We start from the raw sequence: 19482 nt of genomic DNA, 5'->3' as shown, positions 1-19482 counted from the left end.
ATCGACTCCTATCCAAACAGACTGAGTGCAAAAGTTCTGATATGATTTATCTTTGTTTTTATTTTATTTTTTACATTACAAAATACCACTTTTATATCCACTGTACCATCTTATATGTATATGGTAACAGTTACACTTTATGTGTGGAACTATCCCTACACCCAAACAGGACTGGATATGGAATTTACACCCATGCAGTAGTTGTTGCGTTCCTTGTTTTATGATAACAGTTTGTTTAGCTCTTCAGTAGACATTGATGCCTAATTTCTATTATGAGAAAAAAATAATTTTTATTTTGTATTTTATTTAGCAACACATTATTTTGTCAGCTGGAAGTCACCCCATACATGTAACCAGTCATGACAGATACTCACGTGTCTTCAAAAAGGTAAGACTACATTACTGTGCTCTGTAAATGATGTTTTATTAACAAAGTTCAGGAGGAACAGGAGCAGGTGCAGATAATTAACCTAATTAACACAAGTGGAAAGCTTTCAGCTAATCTACACTGTTAGCCCGGATAAGTGGAATTTACTTAAATGAGGAAATTTGAGGAAGCTGGTTGCTCTAAAAAAAATAAGTAATGTTAACTTAATAATTCAAGTTCATTTAACTTAAAATGTTTTGTAATATTAATTACTTTGTAGTTATTACACCTAGTATATTTAAGTTCAGTGTACTAAGCAAGTTAACTTGCCACCAATCAAAATTCATCCCTTCCTCCCATCATGCATTGCTGCATGAATAAATTATGAGCTGAATTGTCTTAGTAATTTTCTTTATTCTCACTATTTAAATTTTGCTGTTTTTCTGTGACTTTTTAGTAGCTTGTTTTGTAATGTTTAGAGTTGATCTGTTTATCAGAATATGTTGCTTGTCACCGTTGTTGAGATTCATACACTGATTCTTGATGTCTGTGTGTGCCTAAAATATTTATATATTTTTTTTGTGATAAGGACAACTTTAAAAAAAATAAATAATTGTATTGATAAAGCTGATCCTCCGCAGTAGTATCACAGTGCTGCTGTAATCAATAATGTAAATCTGACTCAGAGATTGGGCTCTAAATGAGTTCAGTGACTCAGATCAAACAATGATTATGTGAAAACATGACAAACACCACATGATCATCTTATAACTTTGCTTGTCTGGTTGGTTTTAATGCAGTTAAAACTGCCCAAACAAAATCTAATATTAAAAAGTCAAGGGTCAAGAGCTCAACTAAAACAAACCCTGACCTCGATGATGGTAACTTAAAAATTGTGATTTTCTCCTTTGGTGAAAAACTATAAAAAAGTAAAATGTTTGGAAAAAATGTCTGTAGAACAGCCAAAACAAATGTTCCAACTGCTCATCAACAGCTCCTTGAATAGAGGGTATGCACGTGACGTCACCGTCGACCGTTACGACTGCGGTCACGGCCACTGAGTGGCAAAAGACTGAAGGGGCTCGCACACCGGACGCGAAGCTCAGCGCCTCGCCACGTCTTTAAAATTCGAACGCATTGTTTTAGAACTATAGTGTACGGCGGCGACATTCGGCGCCTGTCCGCGGCGCCCAGCTACCACTCAGAAAAAAATATAAAACAATGCGTTCGAATTTGAAAGACGTGTCGCGGCGCAGCGCGGCGCTGAGCTTCGCGTCCAGTGTGCGAGCCCCTTGAGCAGCAGCATTGGTTTTTCGCCGTGTATGTCGCGAAAAACACACAAAACACATCCAAAACGTGAAAGAGCTTTGTGACTGGCTGCTTTGACACAAACCCACAAACCCTGAGGTATATAAACCCTGAGGTATATATTTAAAAATTGCAGAAAGTTCAGGGAAAAAAGCAAATGGATCACTGCATTTCACAGAAACAGCTCGACTCCAGGGCAGAGAAAGATGTTTTAGTTATCATTTTGTGTCAAATTGTTGGATTTTGAGGTAAAATCATACCGTATATATTGTATTGTTATATATTAGTTTGACAACTCATCAATTAATTATTTTCCATGTTATATCCTGCATAATTGGGTGTTTTTAAATAAACAACACTGACAAAAACTATACTATAAAAGTATAGTATATTGAAGTATACCGATATTGTAGTTATATAAAATATTCACAGCCAGATTTGCTTTATGTATTTCCCCAGCGTCAAATCAGGCACATATAAATGTCAGGAAACACGACTCCTGGCTGCATGTCAATATCCATGGATTAGGTTTATTTGACAAGTTGTAAGAAACACTTTCGAGTCCAACCTTTAGGGTAATTCGTTAGTTTTACTCGCGTTTTTGCCGTTTCTCCTATTAATCCAGTTATACAGCAGGTTCTTTTGCAACTCAGTCCAGCTGAGGGAGCGCGTTTTCGGCGGGAAAGTGACGTCGATGCATACCCTCTATTCACACATACCACGACAAAATGGCGTCATTATCTGCCGCAAACCAGTGTGTAGTAGGCGTGGTCAGGAGAAAAACTTCATAATTTAAGTGCATTTAACTTACATTTATTAACACATTCAAATACACCCACAAATTAGTATAATATACTTATATTTTATAAGTAATGCATCCAAACTTAAATATTTTAAGTATATTGTAATTTTAAGTAAATATAAAATCCGGGCTAAGAGTGTACCAACAACAAGAGGTGTATAAATTCTGCAGACTCACCTCTGTTCATTGACAGTTCTTCAGTATTCCTCCACCACCCCATCTTCTCACTTCTAGTTCTATCTATTATTACCACATCAGTATAACATACATATTTTATGTATATGTGAACTTGTGAAATTGAGTCTGTATTTAATTGTGAATATTGTACACACCAGGGCTGGCGCAAGCTCAACTGCCGCTTTAGGCAAAACACCATTGTGCCGCCCCATACTTCACACTCACAATTAAACTCGATCTTTGAGATGCTTGTGAAAGACTGAAGGTTTTGTTTATTGGTTTAAGGGAAGGCCAAGGAGATGCACTTAAAAATAAATTTCCTTGTAATAGTTTGAATTTGTGTGTCGTCACAACCTATAGGTATACACAGCCCAGAATAAACACTCCTGATAGCCTAGATATTTTTTTATTAAGGTGTCTATGTTCACAAACCACTGTTAAACAGAAAAATAAGCATACTGTATAAGGAATTTGACACGCTCCCTCTATAATCACGAAAAAGTTGTCATATTAGGGGCCGTTCACACATAGCGTCTAAAAACGCGTGGAAAGCGCGGCCACGACGCTTTCTTTCCAAAGCTCTGTCGTTGCTATGCAACCATGAACTGCGTTCTCCATGATGAAGATGAAGAAGTTTTAGCAAAGGATAGATTTCTAGCCCTATTTCTAGTTAGCTCTACTACTAGATATATTTATGGAGATGAGAAATAAAAACCCGCCCTGTACAGCTATGATCAACTGTTCAGCTGAGCTTTCAATGTTTTGTTACAGTAAGGACAAAACTGTTCGGTTGGTTCTTGTTACATTACCAGCGGTGAGCTTGCTGCATTCTGAAAAGTTGAGAATTTTTCATCTGAAAACGCTGCGTTGCTTCTGATTTGAGTGCGCTTAATTGCCGAGCGCGCAAAAGATGCGATATGTGAACGGCCCCTTAGTCTACTTCATCGCGATCTCACAAAGTTCTGTTATAATAAATGAAGCTGTCTATACACAATGAATCTCTTATTTACATAATATCCACACTGTGTTATACGAGAGGATTCCCAAGCATGCAGAAGTAGAACCCAGCGTCCACTCACACCGCTCTAAAAGCCGGAGTTTTTGTTCAGTGCTAACTTACCTCTGATTGGCCATTGCAAAATCAACAGATATGTATGTGATTGGCTACACTATAGACCCATATGCCGCTCTTGGTTGAGGCGGGTTTTGGTATTTATTAGAAGGAAGTTAAGTTAATTTAGATTTAGAATAACTAATCAGGTGGTAACTTTATAAGTGAAATAATTCCAAATGAATGTCCAAAAAATAAATTAATTACTTCCATTTAAAAAAAACAAAAAACAAAAACAAGTCCCTCTCTTTCTTGCCGCCCTGACTGTGCTGCCGCCCTAGGCGCCTGCCTAGTTCGCCTATAGGCACGCGCCGGCCCTGGTACACACACATATATTGGCCAAACCTCTGTCAGTAATCTGTTTGGTTGATTTCTTCTTTTCTGTGTTTTGTCTAGCATGGATCCAGTGGGAGTGGATTCAATAGAGACTGCAGCTCTAGGGAGACCCTTCCAGCTGGGGATGCTGTATGACTGCAGGAGAGATGCTCTAGTACCAGGTGATGCATTATGATGGACTGAATGGTCTGTTGCCCCACATCTGTACACAGCAAAACCCCCAGTGTTAAAGGGTTAGTTCACCCAAAAATGAAAATTCTGTCATTTATTACTTATCCTCATGTCGTTCCACACCCGTAAGACCTTTGTTGATCTTCAGAACACAAAATAAGATATTTTAGTTGAAATCCGATGGCTTCGTGAGGCCTACGTAGGGAGCAATGACACTTCCTCTGTCAAGATCCATAAAGGTACTAAAAACACATTTAAATCAGTTCCTGTGAGTACAGTGGTTCAATATTAATATAAAGCCACGAGAATATTTTGGTGCACCAAAAAACAAAATAATGACTTATTTAGAGATGACCGATTTCAAAACACTGCTTCAGGAAGATTCGGAGCGTCAACTGATTGGCCCTAAAAACTTTATAAGAATGTTAGGGGATAATGTTCTAACAATGTTATCACTAAACATTTTTACAATGTTTTTAAATAATGTTATCCTACCTTTTTAGGAGAATATTCTGGGAACAAAAATAAAAATTGCCACTGAAAACATTACCAGAACTTAGCATAATGTTCTCAAAACATTCTTATAACAATAACATTTCTAGCTGGGAGTGACCCCCTGCCAATGACCCAATGCCCCTCCAGTAGATCTGCTCTGGCACCGACTCTGCTGGATTTCCCTGTTTGCCTGTGCCTTGGACTTTTGTTGTTTGACTGGATTGTCTACACAGTGTGTTTTGACTAATTACCTATTACATGAATTATGATTCTGGGTTGCCCTAATAATCTACTGCACTTGGATCCTCAGTCTTTGTGTCTCGGAGCAGAACTTAACAGTTGCTGCATTATAAAATGGCCTTAATGAGACAATCTATGGAGGTTGCTTATATTTAGTGATTCACCCCCTCGTCCTGCTGTGCTGTAATAAAAATTAAGGTCTGTTTGCACAAAGAGGTGGATTAAATAGCTGCCATATTAACAAATGATTTTAGGCATAAAATACATATGCTATTTATTCATAATCATTCATTTTTCTCCATTTCAGGAATCAGACATTGGAGTAAAGAGCTGCAGCAGAACATAAGCACTAAACCCCAAATTAATACAGATTTCACAGTCACAGCTTCAGACTCAATTGAGGAAAAATCTAGATTGCTGAATATTGATGGTTGTCTGAAACTGAGTCTTTTAGGAGGACTCATCAATGTAAATGGAGCTGCCAATTTTCTCAAGGACACCAAGAAATCATTCAATCAACAGAGACTCACATTACATTATCATTCAACAACTAAGTTTGAAGAGCTGATCATAAACCACTTTGCTTCTGGAGACATGGCTCACTATGAGAATGAAGTAGCCACACATGTAGTGACAGCAGTGCTGTACGGAGCAGATGCCTGCTTTGTTTTTGATAGAGAAGTTTCTTCAGATGAAGACAAAATGGAGGTAGCAGGAGAAGTAAAAGCTGTCTTTGAGAAGCTAAAAGGGATTTCAGATGGAAACATTGAAGCAAGTATGAAAATGAATGACAATCTGAAGACTGCTGCCCAAAAATTCAGTTGTAAATTTTATGGTGACTTCCAGCTACCACGTAACCCGACCTCTTTTGAAGATGCCATGAAGGTTTTTGAAGATCTTCCAAAACTGCTGGGAGAAAACAAAAGGGTTGCGGTTCCTCTGAGAGTTTGGCTTTATCCTTTGGACAAACTTTTCTCAAGAGTTGTAAAGTTTCAACATGAAATCAGCACAGGTTTAAGCACAGATATTGAATCTGTTATTGAGAGTTTAAGTACGACTGAGATGAAATGCAGTGATCTTCTGACAGACACACCTGCTTCGACATTTACTGCATTTCATGACAAAATCAATGACATGAAGAAAAACTGCCACCGGTGCAGATTGAGTCTCATGAAGAAACTCGGCTCTCTCTTACCAAAGATCCGTGGGAAATTCATAGAGGATTCAGCATTGATCGATCTTCTACAAGAACATGAAGAATCTCCATTTGAAAGAAGCGCTCTTGAACAATGGCTGAAAGAGAAAGAGGAAGAATCTGACATCATTAAAATATTGCTCACACAACTGAATGACTCAGGAGCGATGGTAGAAATCAACCTCAATAAAAATTTGATGAATCTGGAAGTTAAACATTTAGTCAGCTACACTTTCACATCATTGAGCTGGACAGATGAGCTGCTTTCTGAACAAAAGGCCTTCCTGAGGTCTTCATCAACAGGAAAAAATAAAGAGAAAAGCTCTGAATCTGAACACAAGACTTGGCTCGCACCTGATATCCAAAAGACAATGAGGAACAACTTGAGGGTTTTTAAAAACTTGATTGATTTAAATGATTGCACATCAGCCAAATTCATTGTTGCATCAAAAGAAATGGAAAATAATCCAGGTTCCTGCATACTGCTGTATGAAAATGAATCTAATGAAGCTGTTTGCTTCACTCCTCCATCAAAACCAGACTGTCCAATCATTGAAGATGTCAGATGTACTCAAGTTGTTCTGAAAGTGTCTCCACCATGTCCTGCTACAGAGGAGCTCAAACTACTGTACAAAATGAAGGAAGAGGAAGACTGGAGATCTCAAACTGTGTCAAAGAACCAGAATACAGTTACTCTGACTGATCTCAGACCAGATACTGAGTACAATATTAAATGTGCAGCAGTGGGAAAACTCAACTACACCGTAGACAGTGATGTGACGCGTCTCACAGTCATAAACCAGAATCTCATCAAGGCCAAAGAGTCTGCTATCAAAAATCTAAACTGGACTGAAAACAAGTGCAGTGAACTTCTGGAAAACACCAGAGAAACAACTTTTAGTGCACTTCATAAGAAAATACAAGATATGCAGCAAAACTGCCAAATGTACCGACAAGAATTCAGTGACCAAATCAAATCTGTGATCCAGTCAGTTGAAGTTTGTGAAAAAGAGTCTTGTGCTCTGAAGGATCTTCTACGAGCTCATGATGAGTCTCCATTCAATGAAAAGAGTCTGAAAGAGTGGATCACAGCGAAAGAAAAAGAATTGAACACAGTTAATGAGTTTCTTCGACAGTTAATGGACTTTGGAGCCGAAGTGAACAGAAGTTTGGACTCATATCTGTCAGATATTCAGGTGGAGAATGTGTTTTGTTACACTTTCAGTTCTCTTGAGCAGCCGGATGAGTTTCTTAATGAACAAGAAAATTACATGAATCCTCAAATGATGAGAAATCCACAGAAGAAACCTGGTGTGGCGTCCCAATCATGGCTCACTGGAAGCATCAGGGAGAAAATGAGAGAACATCTGAAAACATTTAAAGAGCTGATGACTTCATATAACAACGAAAGTACTAAATTTATGGTTTCCATAAAAGACCATGAAAAGCATCCAGGTTCCTGCATTCTTCTGTATAAAAATGGATCTAATGAAGCTGTTTACTTCAGTGCTCCATCAAAACCAGACTGTCCAATCACAGTCCAACAGGACAGATGTACTCAAGTGGATTTGAAAGTGTCTCCACCGTGTCCTGCTACAGAGGAGCTCAAACTACTGTACAAAATGAAGGAAGAGGAAGACTGGACATCTCAAACTGTGTCAAAGAACCAGAATACAGTTACTCTGACTGATCTCAGACCAGATACTGAGTACAATATTAAATGTGCAGCAGTGGGAAAACTCAACTACATCACTGAATCTGATGTCACCACAGTTATCACAAAGGTAATGTATGATGTGCAATTTTTTTTTTTTTTTACATCATATATAAAATATTCCAAAAAACACAAATACATTGTAAGCCATTTTTGTCACAAGTGCACTGGTCCTCCTTCCCTCAAACACACTCTGGACTCCATTTGCCATCATCTCTCCTGGTTCTCACCTGCACTCACTCAGCCATCACACACACCTGCCACTGATCATCAAAACACACAATTAAGCACTCATATTGCCTACTCTTATTTTATGGTTTTGTCACCCAGGAATCTTAAGGGATAGTTCGCCCAAAACTAAAAAAAAGTTTCATATGTACCCTCATGTACTGTAGATCCACAAGGGAACACAAACCTCAGTTAAAAACTTTTGAATGCATCCACAATGAAAGTGAATGGTGATGTAGGCTAACATTCTGCCTAACATTGAGACAACAATACATTTAAAATTGATTTTAGATGATTTTAAGATTGATTTATGTGAAATGGCTTTTATTGTTTACAATGATGTTAATATTATATACATATGTTCATCTTGATTATTACAGGACAAAAATGATCTCATCAAGAAAAGCATCTTAATTAGAGATGGAAATCCTGCTCGATACCGTATGCAAAAAATGATGGACAATCTGGATCAATCTGAACCATATAGAAAAACGACCTTTGGAGAGAGAGACATAAACAAACCCCATAAAACTATTCTGATGGTGGGAGAAACAGGAACAGGAAAAACAACCCTGATCAATGTGATGATCAACTACATGTTGGGTGTTCAGAGAGAAGACAAGGTTTGGTTTGAGATCACAGATGATCAGAGTGACCGAACATCAGTTCACAGTCAGACCTCCATCATCACCGTTTATGGGTTTTATCCACAAGAGAGTCCAATCCATTTAACAATCATCGACACTCCAGGATATGGAAACACTCGTGGAGTTGATCTTGATAAAGAGATCTCAGGGAGTTTGCGTAGATTACTTGAATCTGCAGAAAGGATCAATGAAATAGATGCAGTGTGTCTGGTGATTAAAGCAACACAAACCTGTCTCTCTGACAGACAACAATACATATTTGATGCTGTTCAGTCTTTATTTGGAAGAGATATTGCTGAAAACATTCTCTTGCTCTTCACATACTCAAATGGAAAGACACCTAAAAATGCCCTGACGGCTGTTAAAGAGATTAAAATCAAGTGTGCAGTGAATGATGAGAATCAGCCAGTGTATTTCCTGTTTGACAATTGTCAGTCAGACGCTGATGATGAAGATGATGATGAAGATGATGAAGTTACGGATCAATCATGGATTCTCAGTTTTAGAGGAATGGCAAGATTCTTCAAGTTTCTTGACAACATAAAACCAAAAACCTTTCAGATGACTCAAGGTGTGTAATAACAACGGAAGCAGTTGGATGGAAATATCTCCAGTTTATGAGCATATGTTAAAATGATGGAACAAAAGCAAAATTAACTCAAACATTATTACAGAAATATTAAAGAATGAATATAATGGCAAGGTTGGAACAGTGTGTCTATGGTCAAGAAGATGAAAGAAGAGCTTTAAGAATGAGAAAGAAAATAAAGCTGGTAGATGAAGCTTGTCACTGTGTGGAAACTCTGGAGATGATCGCACTCAACACTGATTCACTGATCATAAAATAAATAAGAAACAATGGAAACAATCAAGGAAGCAGGAGAAGAAAAACTAGGAACATTAGGATACAAGATTACTTAAAAAATAAGCAAATCATGCCTCAAACCCTACTGAAAACAGGATCCTTTTATTTCTGCTTTCAAACACATGTCCTTCATATGATGTAAAGATATTGATTGTAATTGCTTTGTGTGTTTTATGAATGCAACATTATTATATCTTCAAATGCTTGTATTTTCTCAATTGTAAGTTGCTTTGGTTAAACAGCATCTGCTATATTAAAGGGATAGTTCACCCAAAAATGAAAATTCTGTCAGTAATTACTCACCCTCATGTTGATACAACCATGTAAGTCTTTCTTTCATCTTCGGATCACAAATTAATATTTTTGTGATTAAATATGAGCGGTGGAATACTCCTCCATTGGCTTTAAGGGGGCCCAAACTTGTCCATCCAGAAAGTCGGTGAAGAAAATGTTTAAATAGTCCATGCCACTACAGTGGCTCAACCGTACGTTTCTCAAGCGACGATAATACTTTTCGTGCGAAAAAAAACAAACAAAAGAACGACTTTATTCAACTATTCATTTTCTCTCTTGTAGGCCTCTGACGTTAGTTCACGAGAGCTCCATGACGCATGCGCGAGAACTAAACTGACGACGGTCTTCTTCTACTACTACTTGTTACTGGCTGCTCACTCCTTAGGAGTATTATCGCCACCTAGTGTTCAAGATGAAGTGCTGGCATAGCCGGAAGCGCTAAACTTTGTTTACAAGCAGGTGAACGCGCGCGCTGTATGTAAGCTATTGAATTCGACATGGACCTGCTGACTGGGGGTCCTGACTGAGTTGTGATGGATCCTTTGATTCCTAAAACATTTCAAGTCAATGTTGTAACTCGGCTTTAATTCACTGTATCATGTATTATGTTTTTTTTTTATTTAATATATAGCCATATACAAATAAAGACAAAACTAAATGAGTGTATCATGACTTTAACAATTACCACATACTGCTTCCACTTACCTTGTTGGTCTGTATAAACAAGTTGGGCACAGCTGTTGATTTCAGTAATCTTTTTTGTTGAACTGATTTGAAGTCGTCTGGAGAGAAATGTTCACTGCACAACTTCATGTGCTTGACGAAATTAATCGGTAAATTAACATCCCGTTGAACAGCCAGCAGCCATAGATTCAGTCGCTCACGATCATTTGATGGGAAACGGTGAAAGGTAAGCCGTTCATTTTGTGGCAATGTTAAGGCACCTTTACGTTTACTCGTTAGTTTTTCACGATTCGGACATCCAGGAAATGCACACTTTCTAACCATTGTAAACAATTACTTAGAGCGAGACCAAAAGCACGATCAATGTCGAATTCAATAGCTTACATACAGCGCGCGCGTTCACCTGCTTGTAAACAAAGTTTAGCGCTTCCGGCTATGCCAGCACTTCATCTTGAACACTAGGTGGCGGTAATACTCCTAAGGAGTGAGCAGCCAGTAACAAGTAGTAGTAGAAGAAGACCGTCGTCAGTTTAGTTCTCGCGCATGCGTCATGGAGCTCTCGTGAACTAACGTCAGAGGCCTACAAGAGAGAAAATGAATAGTTGAATAAAGTCGTTCTTTTGTTTGTTTTTTTTCGCACGAAAAGTATTATCGTCGCTTGAGAAACGTACGGTTGAGCCACTGTAGTGGCATGGACTATTTAAACATTTTCTTCACCGACTTTCTGGACGGACAAGTTTGGGCCCCCTTAAAGCCAATGGAGGAGTATTCCACCGCTCATATTTAATCACAAAAATATTAATTTGTGATCCGAAGATGAAAGAAAGACTTACATGGTTGTATCAACATGAGGGTGAGTAATTACTGACAGAATTTTCATTTTGGGTGAACTATCCCTTTAACTGATGTATAGTAATCACTAGAAGTATTTTCCTGACAGCAGCATCATGTAAAGTTTATGATGTTCACATGTAAGCAGGCTCGGATTAAGAGCACATTGGGCCCCCTTTCATCTGATTGCCATGCCACAGTGTCTTGTACCACAAGAATTTCTTTTTTTATTGTTATTATTTTTATATTTTTACAAATCTCATTTTATCAAATCATTTTATATAAGCACAAGCACACTAAATATCCCATGCTATTTAACACATTAAAAACAAATGCATTAACTCCAGATATGAACTCCAAACAAACAGGTTGCCAAAAGCAGCAAAAACATTTATCATACTTCAGTCATACTTCCCCAAATGATTACTTTACCATGAATACTTTAAAGAGATAGTTAACCCAAAAATGAAAATTGTCATTACTTACGTTACATGTTGGTAACCAGACAGTTGACGGCACTCACTGACTTCCATAGTAGGAAAAAAGTCAGTGGGTGTCGTCAACTGTCTGGTTACCAACCTAATATTTTTAATGTGCATGATACATATTTTAAAATTGTATTGCATATATTGCTGACACAATAATTCTTTCCTCTGATTAACACAAAATTATTTAATTAAATTATTAACTATTTTGAAGAATGTGGGTAACCAAACAGTTGATGGTCCCCAGTGATTTCCACATTATATTTTTTTTTTCCTACTATGGAAATTAATGGGGACCAGCTACTGTTAGGTTTACCCACATTCTTCAAAATATTTTCTTTTGTGTTCAACAGAAGAAAGAAACTCATTCAGGTTTAAAACAACTTGAAAGTGAGTATGTGATGACAGGATTTTAATTTTGGGGTGAACTATCCCTTTAAGGACAAGGGTCCGCATGCTAACTATTAGGACGCTGTCACTTTAAGACCTGCACGCGTCCGATTTTCTCAACTCACTTCAGACATAACCAACTGTGTTTATGTAAACCTTTTGTGTATTTGAGAGTATTGTAGCGCAATCAGACGCGGAAGATGAAGTCCAGTAGTCAGGTGCTGTTTGACAGGCTTAAGTGTGTGTGTGTGTGTGTGTGCGCGCGCACGCTTCGGGTGTGTATAGGATCAGAAAAAGCGCATCTCAGAACAGCACACGAATGACATGTTTAACTGGCAGTAGGGCTGGGCGATATATCGCATGCGATTGTCACGCGCATTTCGTCAGTAAAGCCGGTTCCCTGATTACCGCTAAATCACCATCACCTGCTTTCAAATGGAGTGGCATTTAATAGACAGAGCCGTAGTTCACTGATAAGCTACGCAATATCACGTTCATTATCGAAGGCGATTCATCTGCGATAATGAACGCGATATTGCGTGGCTTATCAGTGAACTACGGCTCTGTTTATTAAATGCCGCTCCATTTGAAAGCAGGTGATGGCGATTTAGCGGTAATCAGGGAACAGGCTTTACTGACGAAATGCGCGTGACAATCGCATGCGATATATCGCCCAGCCCTAACTGGCAGGGCTTTAAAGCACATGCAAATAAAGAACTTTTGTGATTGCGAATAAGTGCAGTGTCCCGTGAGTAACTCTACCGCTGTGTTAACATGTGATGTGAATGTGTCGAGGTCGAGTTGTACGGATGGAGGCACCAGAACTGCAACTGATAGAATGTGATAGTGGAGACCAGTCACACGACATTGGTGTGCGTCAAAAAAAACAGTAGGAAAGTTAATTCGAGATTTTTACACGGGTGATGATGATGAGAGAAAAACACTGACATTCTGAATTCAAAAGGCAATAAAATCAATCGACTCGTCCCTGGAAATGTTGAAAACACCTTACGTTTTCATGAGAAACAATTACCATCCGAATAGGGCTTAACTCGTTATAAGAATAATAACTTGCTGCAGCTGCTATCTCACCTTCTTCAACGTGTAAAGCACGCAGATCGGCGACGGTGTCGGTGGGTGAAGATAATTGTGAGCTGCCGCTGCACGCGGGGTCTTCCACTGGCTCGGATGTTTTATGTGAACCGACGTAGTAAGTTAGTTTTGGAATTTTTGCTGTAAGATTAGCATCCCTTTTCTCCCTTTCAAGCTTATTTTTCCTTTTTTTGCGCACCACTATCACTTTTTTTGTCATTTTGAACACCAGCGAGGCTGAACAAGCAGTAAAGGCCAATTTCCCATTTTCTAGTCTACGTGCGTTAGCATAACGCAAAGAGGCGTTTCCCGATGTCATGGCGCGAATTGTAAAGTGATTTTGATTGGACGGTGATTTTTCAGTCAGGCACATTTTCCAATCATTTTTTCTTGTTATTTTATTAGACACAAATCAACCACCTATGACTTGTCAATCTCATTTCCTCCAGCCAATCACGGGCCCCCTCTACCCGCGGCCCTGGGGCTTCAGCCCCACCTAGCCCTCATGTTAATCCGGCCCTGCATGTAAGAGGCAGTTTAGAGACAGTTTAGAGACACTTGTATTATTAAGCACTGCCATCTAGAGGCCGATATGAGAAAATGTTCCTGAATCCTTCAGATAAAAGACACAATCTGTATTCTGCTGTTCATCTTTAATGACATTTTATGGCTGATATGTTTATTGCTTTATTGAAATATTGCTCTCTTTGAAATGGTGATAAAAAGATTGAAGAGTCTTATGAATGAAATATGCAGACTGAGAGAATATGAAATGCTTCCACTTATCTTGCTTATATCAATAAATCAGTTGATTTTGTTGCATCATTTTGTTTATCTGTTAATTCAACTGTAAAATACTACAGTAAATCATTATTATATTTTTGTATTGAAAAGACACTTTTACTTAAATCTATCTCATTTCTCAAAACTCAAATCACATTCCTTGAGTGTAGAGATTGACAAATGACTCTAATGAACAAACTAAACACTTATTACACCCTGGGAGGTTTATTAAAACAATAATATCATACTACAATGAATGAGGATGAAGCAACACAATTCTACAGCAGTCAACATAAATTACAGGAAGTATGTAGATTGCAAACAATAAATATACAGATCTTTTGTGCTCACAGCAGCACTTACATTATTTTGGCAATTAGAATGTTATTTAAGAAAAAGTATATGTTAAAGGTTTATCTTCAGCTTTGGGTTAGATTGTGAAGAAATATGACATACTGTGTAAAATTTCCTGAATGTATAGTACAGTAAATCATGTTGAATTAAAACTTTTTTTTAACACAAAATCTAAATACTTTCAATTAAAAATAATATTTTCTAAATAAATCAAATACAGTAAGAGGGAAAAAATAGATTGACAAAGCCTGAGAGACTGGAACAATTAATGCTGAGGAATGAACTGACACAACTGAAGAAAACAACAAGACCAGATCATCCAGACATTTGATCTTTTTGATTTCTATTCTTAGAACAAACATAAAACAAACACAACAGAACTATATAAAGGCTATTCACATTTGAACATGTAACGTACTCGGTTACTAACGTAACCTCGGTTCCCTGAGATACGGAACGAGTACTGCGTATGGGGAAAGGTCTCCTTTTTCCCCGTTACTGAAGCCTTTTTCAATAACGCAGTGTAACTGCATCGTCATTGGTTCACTCATAGACAAGTTGTTGAACCAATGACGGCTCGGCATAGCTGCGCGACCTATGGCGACAGAGCGTGCGAATATTCCTGCCGAAATGGGCGGGGTTTAGGGCTATATAAGCGGGCATTTCGCCATGGGATATCAGGTCATTCGACTGAAGCGACGACACTGAAGCCGCAGCCTCGTGGCACGGCATGTAACGCAGTACTCGTTCCGTATCTCAGGGAACCGAGGTTACGTTAGTAACCGAGTACGTTCCCTTTCGATACTTCACTCGTACTGCGTATGGGGAACGAATTCAACCGCGCCGTGCCACGGCAGGGAATGACTGGACTTGTCTTGGGCACCGTGAGGGAACCAGAGGACAAGTGAGAAGGCCGGAGCCGTCGAACCCTCGTTACACTACAAAAAGGGAGTTAACTCCCAGAGTGGCATGAAGCGGAGCTCGATAGAGGCCGCTGGATCATACCGAGAGGACCCGAGCTTGTAAGGTTGGGACGTCCAAATGATAAAATCTGACAAAAGTAGACGGCGAGGACCAGCCGGCCGCCTCACAGATGTCTTTAATCGAAACTCCACTAGACCAGGCCCAAGAGGAAGCCATTCCTCTAGTAGAGTGAGCTCTAACTCCTATGGGGCAGTCGAGGCCCATAGAGGAGTAACAAAGAGCAATAGCGTCGACTATCCAACGCGAAAGACGTTGCTTTGAGACCGAAGACCCCTTGGTGCGGCCACCAAACCAGATAAAGAGCTGATCAGATTGCCGAAAAGGCTGTGATCGATCAACGTAGGTCCTTAATGCCCTGACAGGGCAGAGTAGTTCCAACTCTCACTCGTCCGACGAGGGAGGAAGCGCAGAGAGGGAAATAACCTGAGCTCTGAATGGAGTCGAGAGCACCTTAGGGACGTAGCCATGCCTAGGTTTCAAAATGACTTTGGAGTCGTTGGGCCCGAACTCAAGGCATGCAGGGCTCACGGAGAGGGCCTGCAAGTCACCAACTCGCTTAACCGATGCTAGTGCAAGTAGCAGAGCGTCAGGGGCCTGAGGTCAGCTGAACGCAGTGGCTCAAAGGGAGGCACTTTAAGAGCTCTGAGGACCAAAGAGAGGTCCCAGGTGGGAACAGTGAGAGGACGAGGAGGATTTAATCGCCTAGAACCTCTCAAGAAACGCACCACAAGGTTGTTTCGTCCCACTGACTGGCCAGCGATAGGAGCGTGAAACGCTGCAATGGCTGCTATGTAAACTTTGAGCGTTGAAGGGGTGCGACCCAGATTCAAACGCTCCTGGAGAAAAGACAGTATCGGAGATACGTCACACTCCACTGGGTCTATGTTGCGTGTAGAACACCAGTCAACAAAGACCGACCATTTCTGGGCGTAGAGGCGTCTCGTGGACGGAGCTCTCGCCTGAGAAATGGTATTCAGCACGTCCCCGGGGAGGTTAGCAGGCTCCCGTCGAGGGACCAGAGGTGCAGAGCCCAGAGTTCTGGCTGGGGATGCCAAATCGTCCTGTTCGCCTGAGAGAGGAGGTCCCGTCTCAGGGGGATCGGCCACGGAGCTTTTGTGGAAAGCCTGAACAGCTCTGAGGACCAAACTTGGCTCCTCCAGAGCGGGGCCACCAGGAGGACTCTGTGCTCGTCTTCCCTGATTCGTCTGATGACCTGTGGGATCAGAGCGATCGGGGGAAAAGCGTAAAGGAGTGTGCTGGGCCAGACATGGGCCAGCGCATCTTCCTCCTTCGAGAAATAAATTGGGCAGTGAGAGTTGCCTTCTGAAGCGAAGAGGTCTACCTCTGCCTTTCCGAAGAACTCCCAGATCATGAGAACCGTCTGGGGGTGGAGCATCCACTTGTCTGAGGGGACATTGCTCCAAGATAGCATGTCTGCTCCCAAGTTTGTTCTCCCGGGTATGTGAGTCGCCCTGAGCGACTGGAACCTCGGTGATGCCCATTCCAGAAGACGCTTCGCCAGAGCGCATAAGCGGCTGGACGAAAGACCGCCCTGGTGATTTATATATGACATCACTGTCATGCTGTCCGACTGGACTAAGACGTGGCGCCCTGTCAGATGTGCCTGGAACGCATGAAGGGCTCGAATCACTGCCAACATCTCGAGGCAGTTGATGTGCAGATGGCATTCCTCGTGAGACCACGAGCTGAAGGCCGGACTGCCCTCGCAAAGAGCGCCCCAACCTGTGTTGGACGCATCCGTTGAGAGCACCGTCCTTCTGGACACCGCCTGTAGGGGTACCCCTTGGCTGAACCATACAGGGTTCATCCAGGGTTTCAGAGCTGCCAAACAGGCCTGATTGACCCTGAGACGCAGGCGGCCGTGCCGCCAGGCGTGAGGAGGGACCCGGAACTTCAACCAGTACTGCAGAGGCCGCATCCGAAGAAGGCCGAGCTGCAGAACCGGGGAGGCGGAAGCCATCAGCCCTAGCATCCTCTGGAAAAACTTCAGAAGGAAATAGGCTCTGTTCCTGACCGATGCCGCGAGCTGCTGAATGGCCAGAGCGCGCTCTGGAGGTACTACAGCCGTCATACGGACTGAGTCGAAAACTGCACCCAGGAACGTTATACGCTGGCTGGGGAGCAGTGAGCTCTTGGCAAAGTTGACCCTGAGACCCAGGCACTCCAAGTGGCTGAGTAACACGGATCTGTGATGCTCCAGCTCGGCTCGTGACTGGGCTAGGATGAGCCAGTCGTCGAGGTAATTGAGAACCCGGATTCCCATCTGTCTCAGTGGGGAAAGCGCCGCGTTCATGCACTTGGTAAAAGTGCGAGGAGCTAGGGACAGTCCGAATGGAAGGACCGTATATTGGTAAGCCACACCCTCGAACGCGAATCTCAAGAATCGCCTGTGATGGGGGGCTATCTGGATGTGAAAGTATGCATCTTTCAGGTCCAGCGAGCAGAACCAGTCCCCGGGGCAAACCTGCGCGAGGATCTGCTTCAGCGTTAGCATCTTGAACTTCCGTCTCATGAGGGAGAGGTTCAAGAGCCTGAGATCTAAGATGGGTCTGAGACTGCCATCTTTTTTTGGGAACTAGAAAATAACGGCTGTAGAACCCCGAATTGCTCTCTGAGGGGGAGACTATTTCTATAGCTCCTTTCCTCAGAAGAGACGTGACTTCGGCTCGGAGGACATGAACGTCGTCCGTGTTGACTGAAGTCTGAAGCACCCCGCTGAAGCGCGGGGGCCTTCGGGCGAACTGAAGCAAGTAGCCTTGACTTATGGTTCCCAGAACCCAGCTTGACACTCCGGGGATGGCCCGCCAGGCCTCGGCCCGCGTGACAAGGGGCTGAATGGTATCGGGTGACGGGCCGCCAATCGGGGGCCCGTGCACCGGAGAGAGTGGAAGAGGAACTTCGCTCTTTCTTAGAGAAGGTAGAATATTCATAGTGTTCGCCATAAGAATAGCGTTTTGCATGGACGCAGCACTGGGCCCAGTTAGCACAACACTGAACATATCTCCCACGCCCGGAGCTGAACGAGGCGGAGGGGGGGTGGAACGAAAGAGCTTTTGGGGTGGTCCGGCCGTGGCGAGACTTTGCCCCATCCTCTTCCTTCCTGAAATATCAGGAGGGCTTAGGAGGCGTCGGGTCCAGCGTAATCTTAGGCCGGGGTCCCTGACGTTGCCTCGGGAAGGAGGAGCGCTTACGATGGTGCTGTTCCTTGGGTGGTGCTGCCTGAGAGGTAGAGGGGGCAGGTTTGTTCTGCTGAGCCGGCGCAGACTTGGGGCGGCTGGAAGCAGACGTGGAGCTAGGGTGTTTAGGCAGGAAGTGTCGCATAGCCTGAGACGACTTTTGTGCTGCAGTAAAACGCTCCGTAAAGCCCTCTACTGCTGGCCCGAAGAGACCAGAAGGAGAGACCGGGGCATACAAAAAGGCCGTCTTGTCCATCTCCTTAATCTCGGTCAGGTTGAGCCACAATGGCGCTCAAGCACGACCAGGCTGGCCATGGATCGTCCAATAGCCTGAGCTGTGGCCTTTGTGGCACGCAGGGCTAAGTCAGTGGCGCTGTGGAGGTCACGGAAGGCAGGTGCATCGACGCCGGACTCATCCAGAGAACGGAGGAGCTTCGCTTGAAACACCTGGAGAATAGCCATGGCGTGCAGCGCTGAGGCAGCCTGGCCCGCGGACGTATATGCTCTGCCAGCCAGGGCAGAAGTGGTCCTGCAGGGCTTGGATGGAAGGGCCCTCTTAGTTTTCCAACCCACAGCCGTGGGGGGACAGAGGTGAGCCGCCACTGCTTCGTCCAGGGCGGTAGATGCTCGTAACCCTTCTCTTCAGAGCCATCCACAAAGGTGAGAGCTGAATAATGCGTAGTTCATTGGCGGGCAGAATACGGGGCGTGCCACGACTTCGTCAGCTCGTTG

At 42.1% G+C, this 19482-nt stretch overlaps 1 protein-coding gene across 2 annotated transcripts in view; it reads left to right on the top strand.

Moving 5' to 3' along the window:
* Positions 1 to 324: 324 nt before the first annotated feature.
* LOC125257817 overlaps positions 325 to 19482 on the top strand; it is a 33330-nt gene continuing 14172 nt past the window's right edge. The window contains exons 1-3 of one of the 2 annotated variants that reach the window (XM_048174557.1): positions 325 to 388; positions 4162 to 4262; positions 5315 to 7924. In XM_048174557.1, the coding sequence (XP_048030514.1) occupies positions 360 to 388; positions 4162 to 4262; positions 5315 to 7924 (2740 nt within the window). In that variant the 5' untranslated portion in view covers positions 325 to 359. Of the gene's footprint in view, positions 389 to 4161; positions 4263 to 5314; positions 7951 to 19482 lie in introns of both variants that reach the window. The other variant, XM_048174556.1, reaches the window with a different exon arrangement.

Source organism: Megalobrama amblycephala, linkage group LG22 (genome assembly GCF_018812025.1).
Source record: "Megalobrama amblycephala isolate DHTTF-2021 linkage group LG22, ASM1881202v1, whole genome shotgun sequence".
In the NCBI taxonomy this organism is placed as follows: domain Eukaryota; kingdom Metazoa; phylum Chordata; class Actinopteri; order Cypriniformes; family Xenocyprididae; genus Megalobrama; species Megalobrama amblycephala.
Note: the sequence above shows the minus strand (reverse complement) of the source record. Positions and strands in the feature narration are given on the sequence as shown.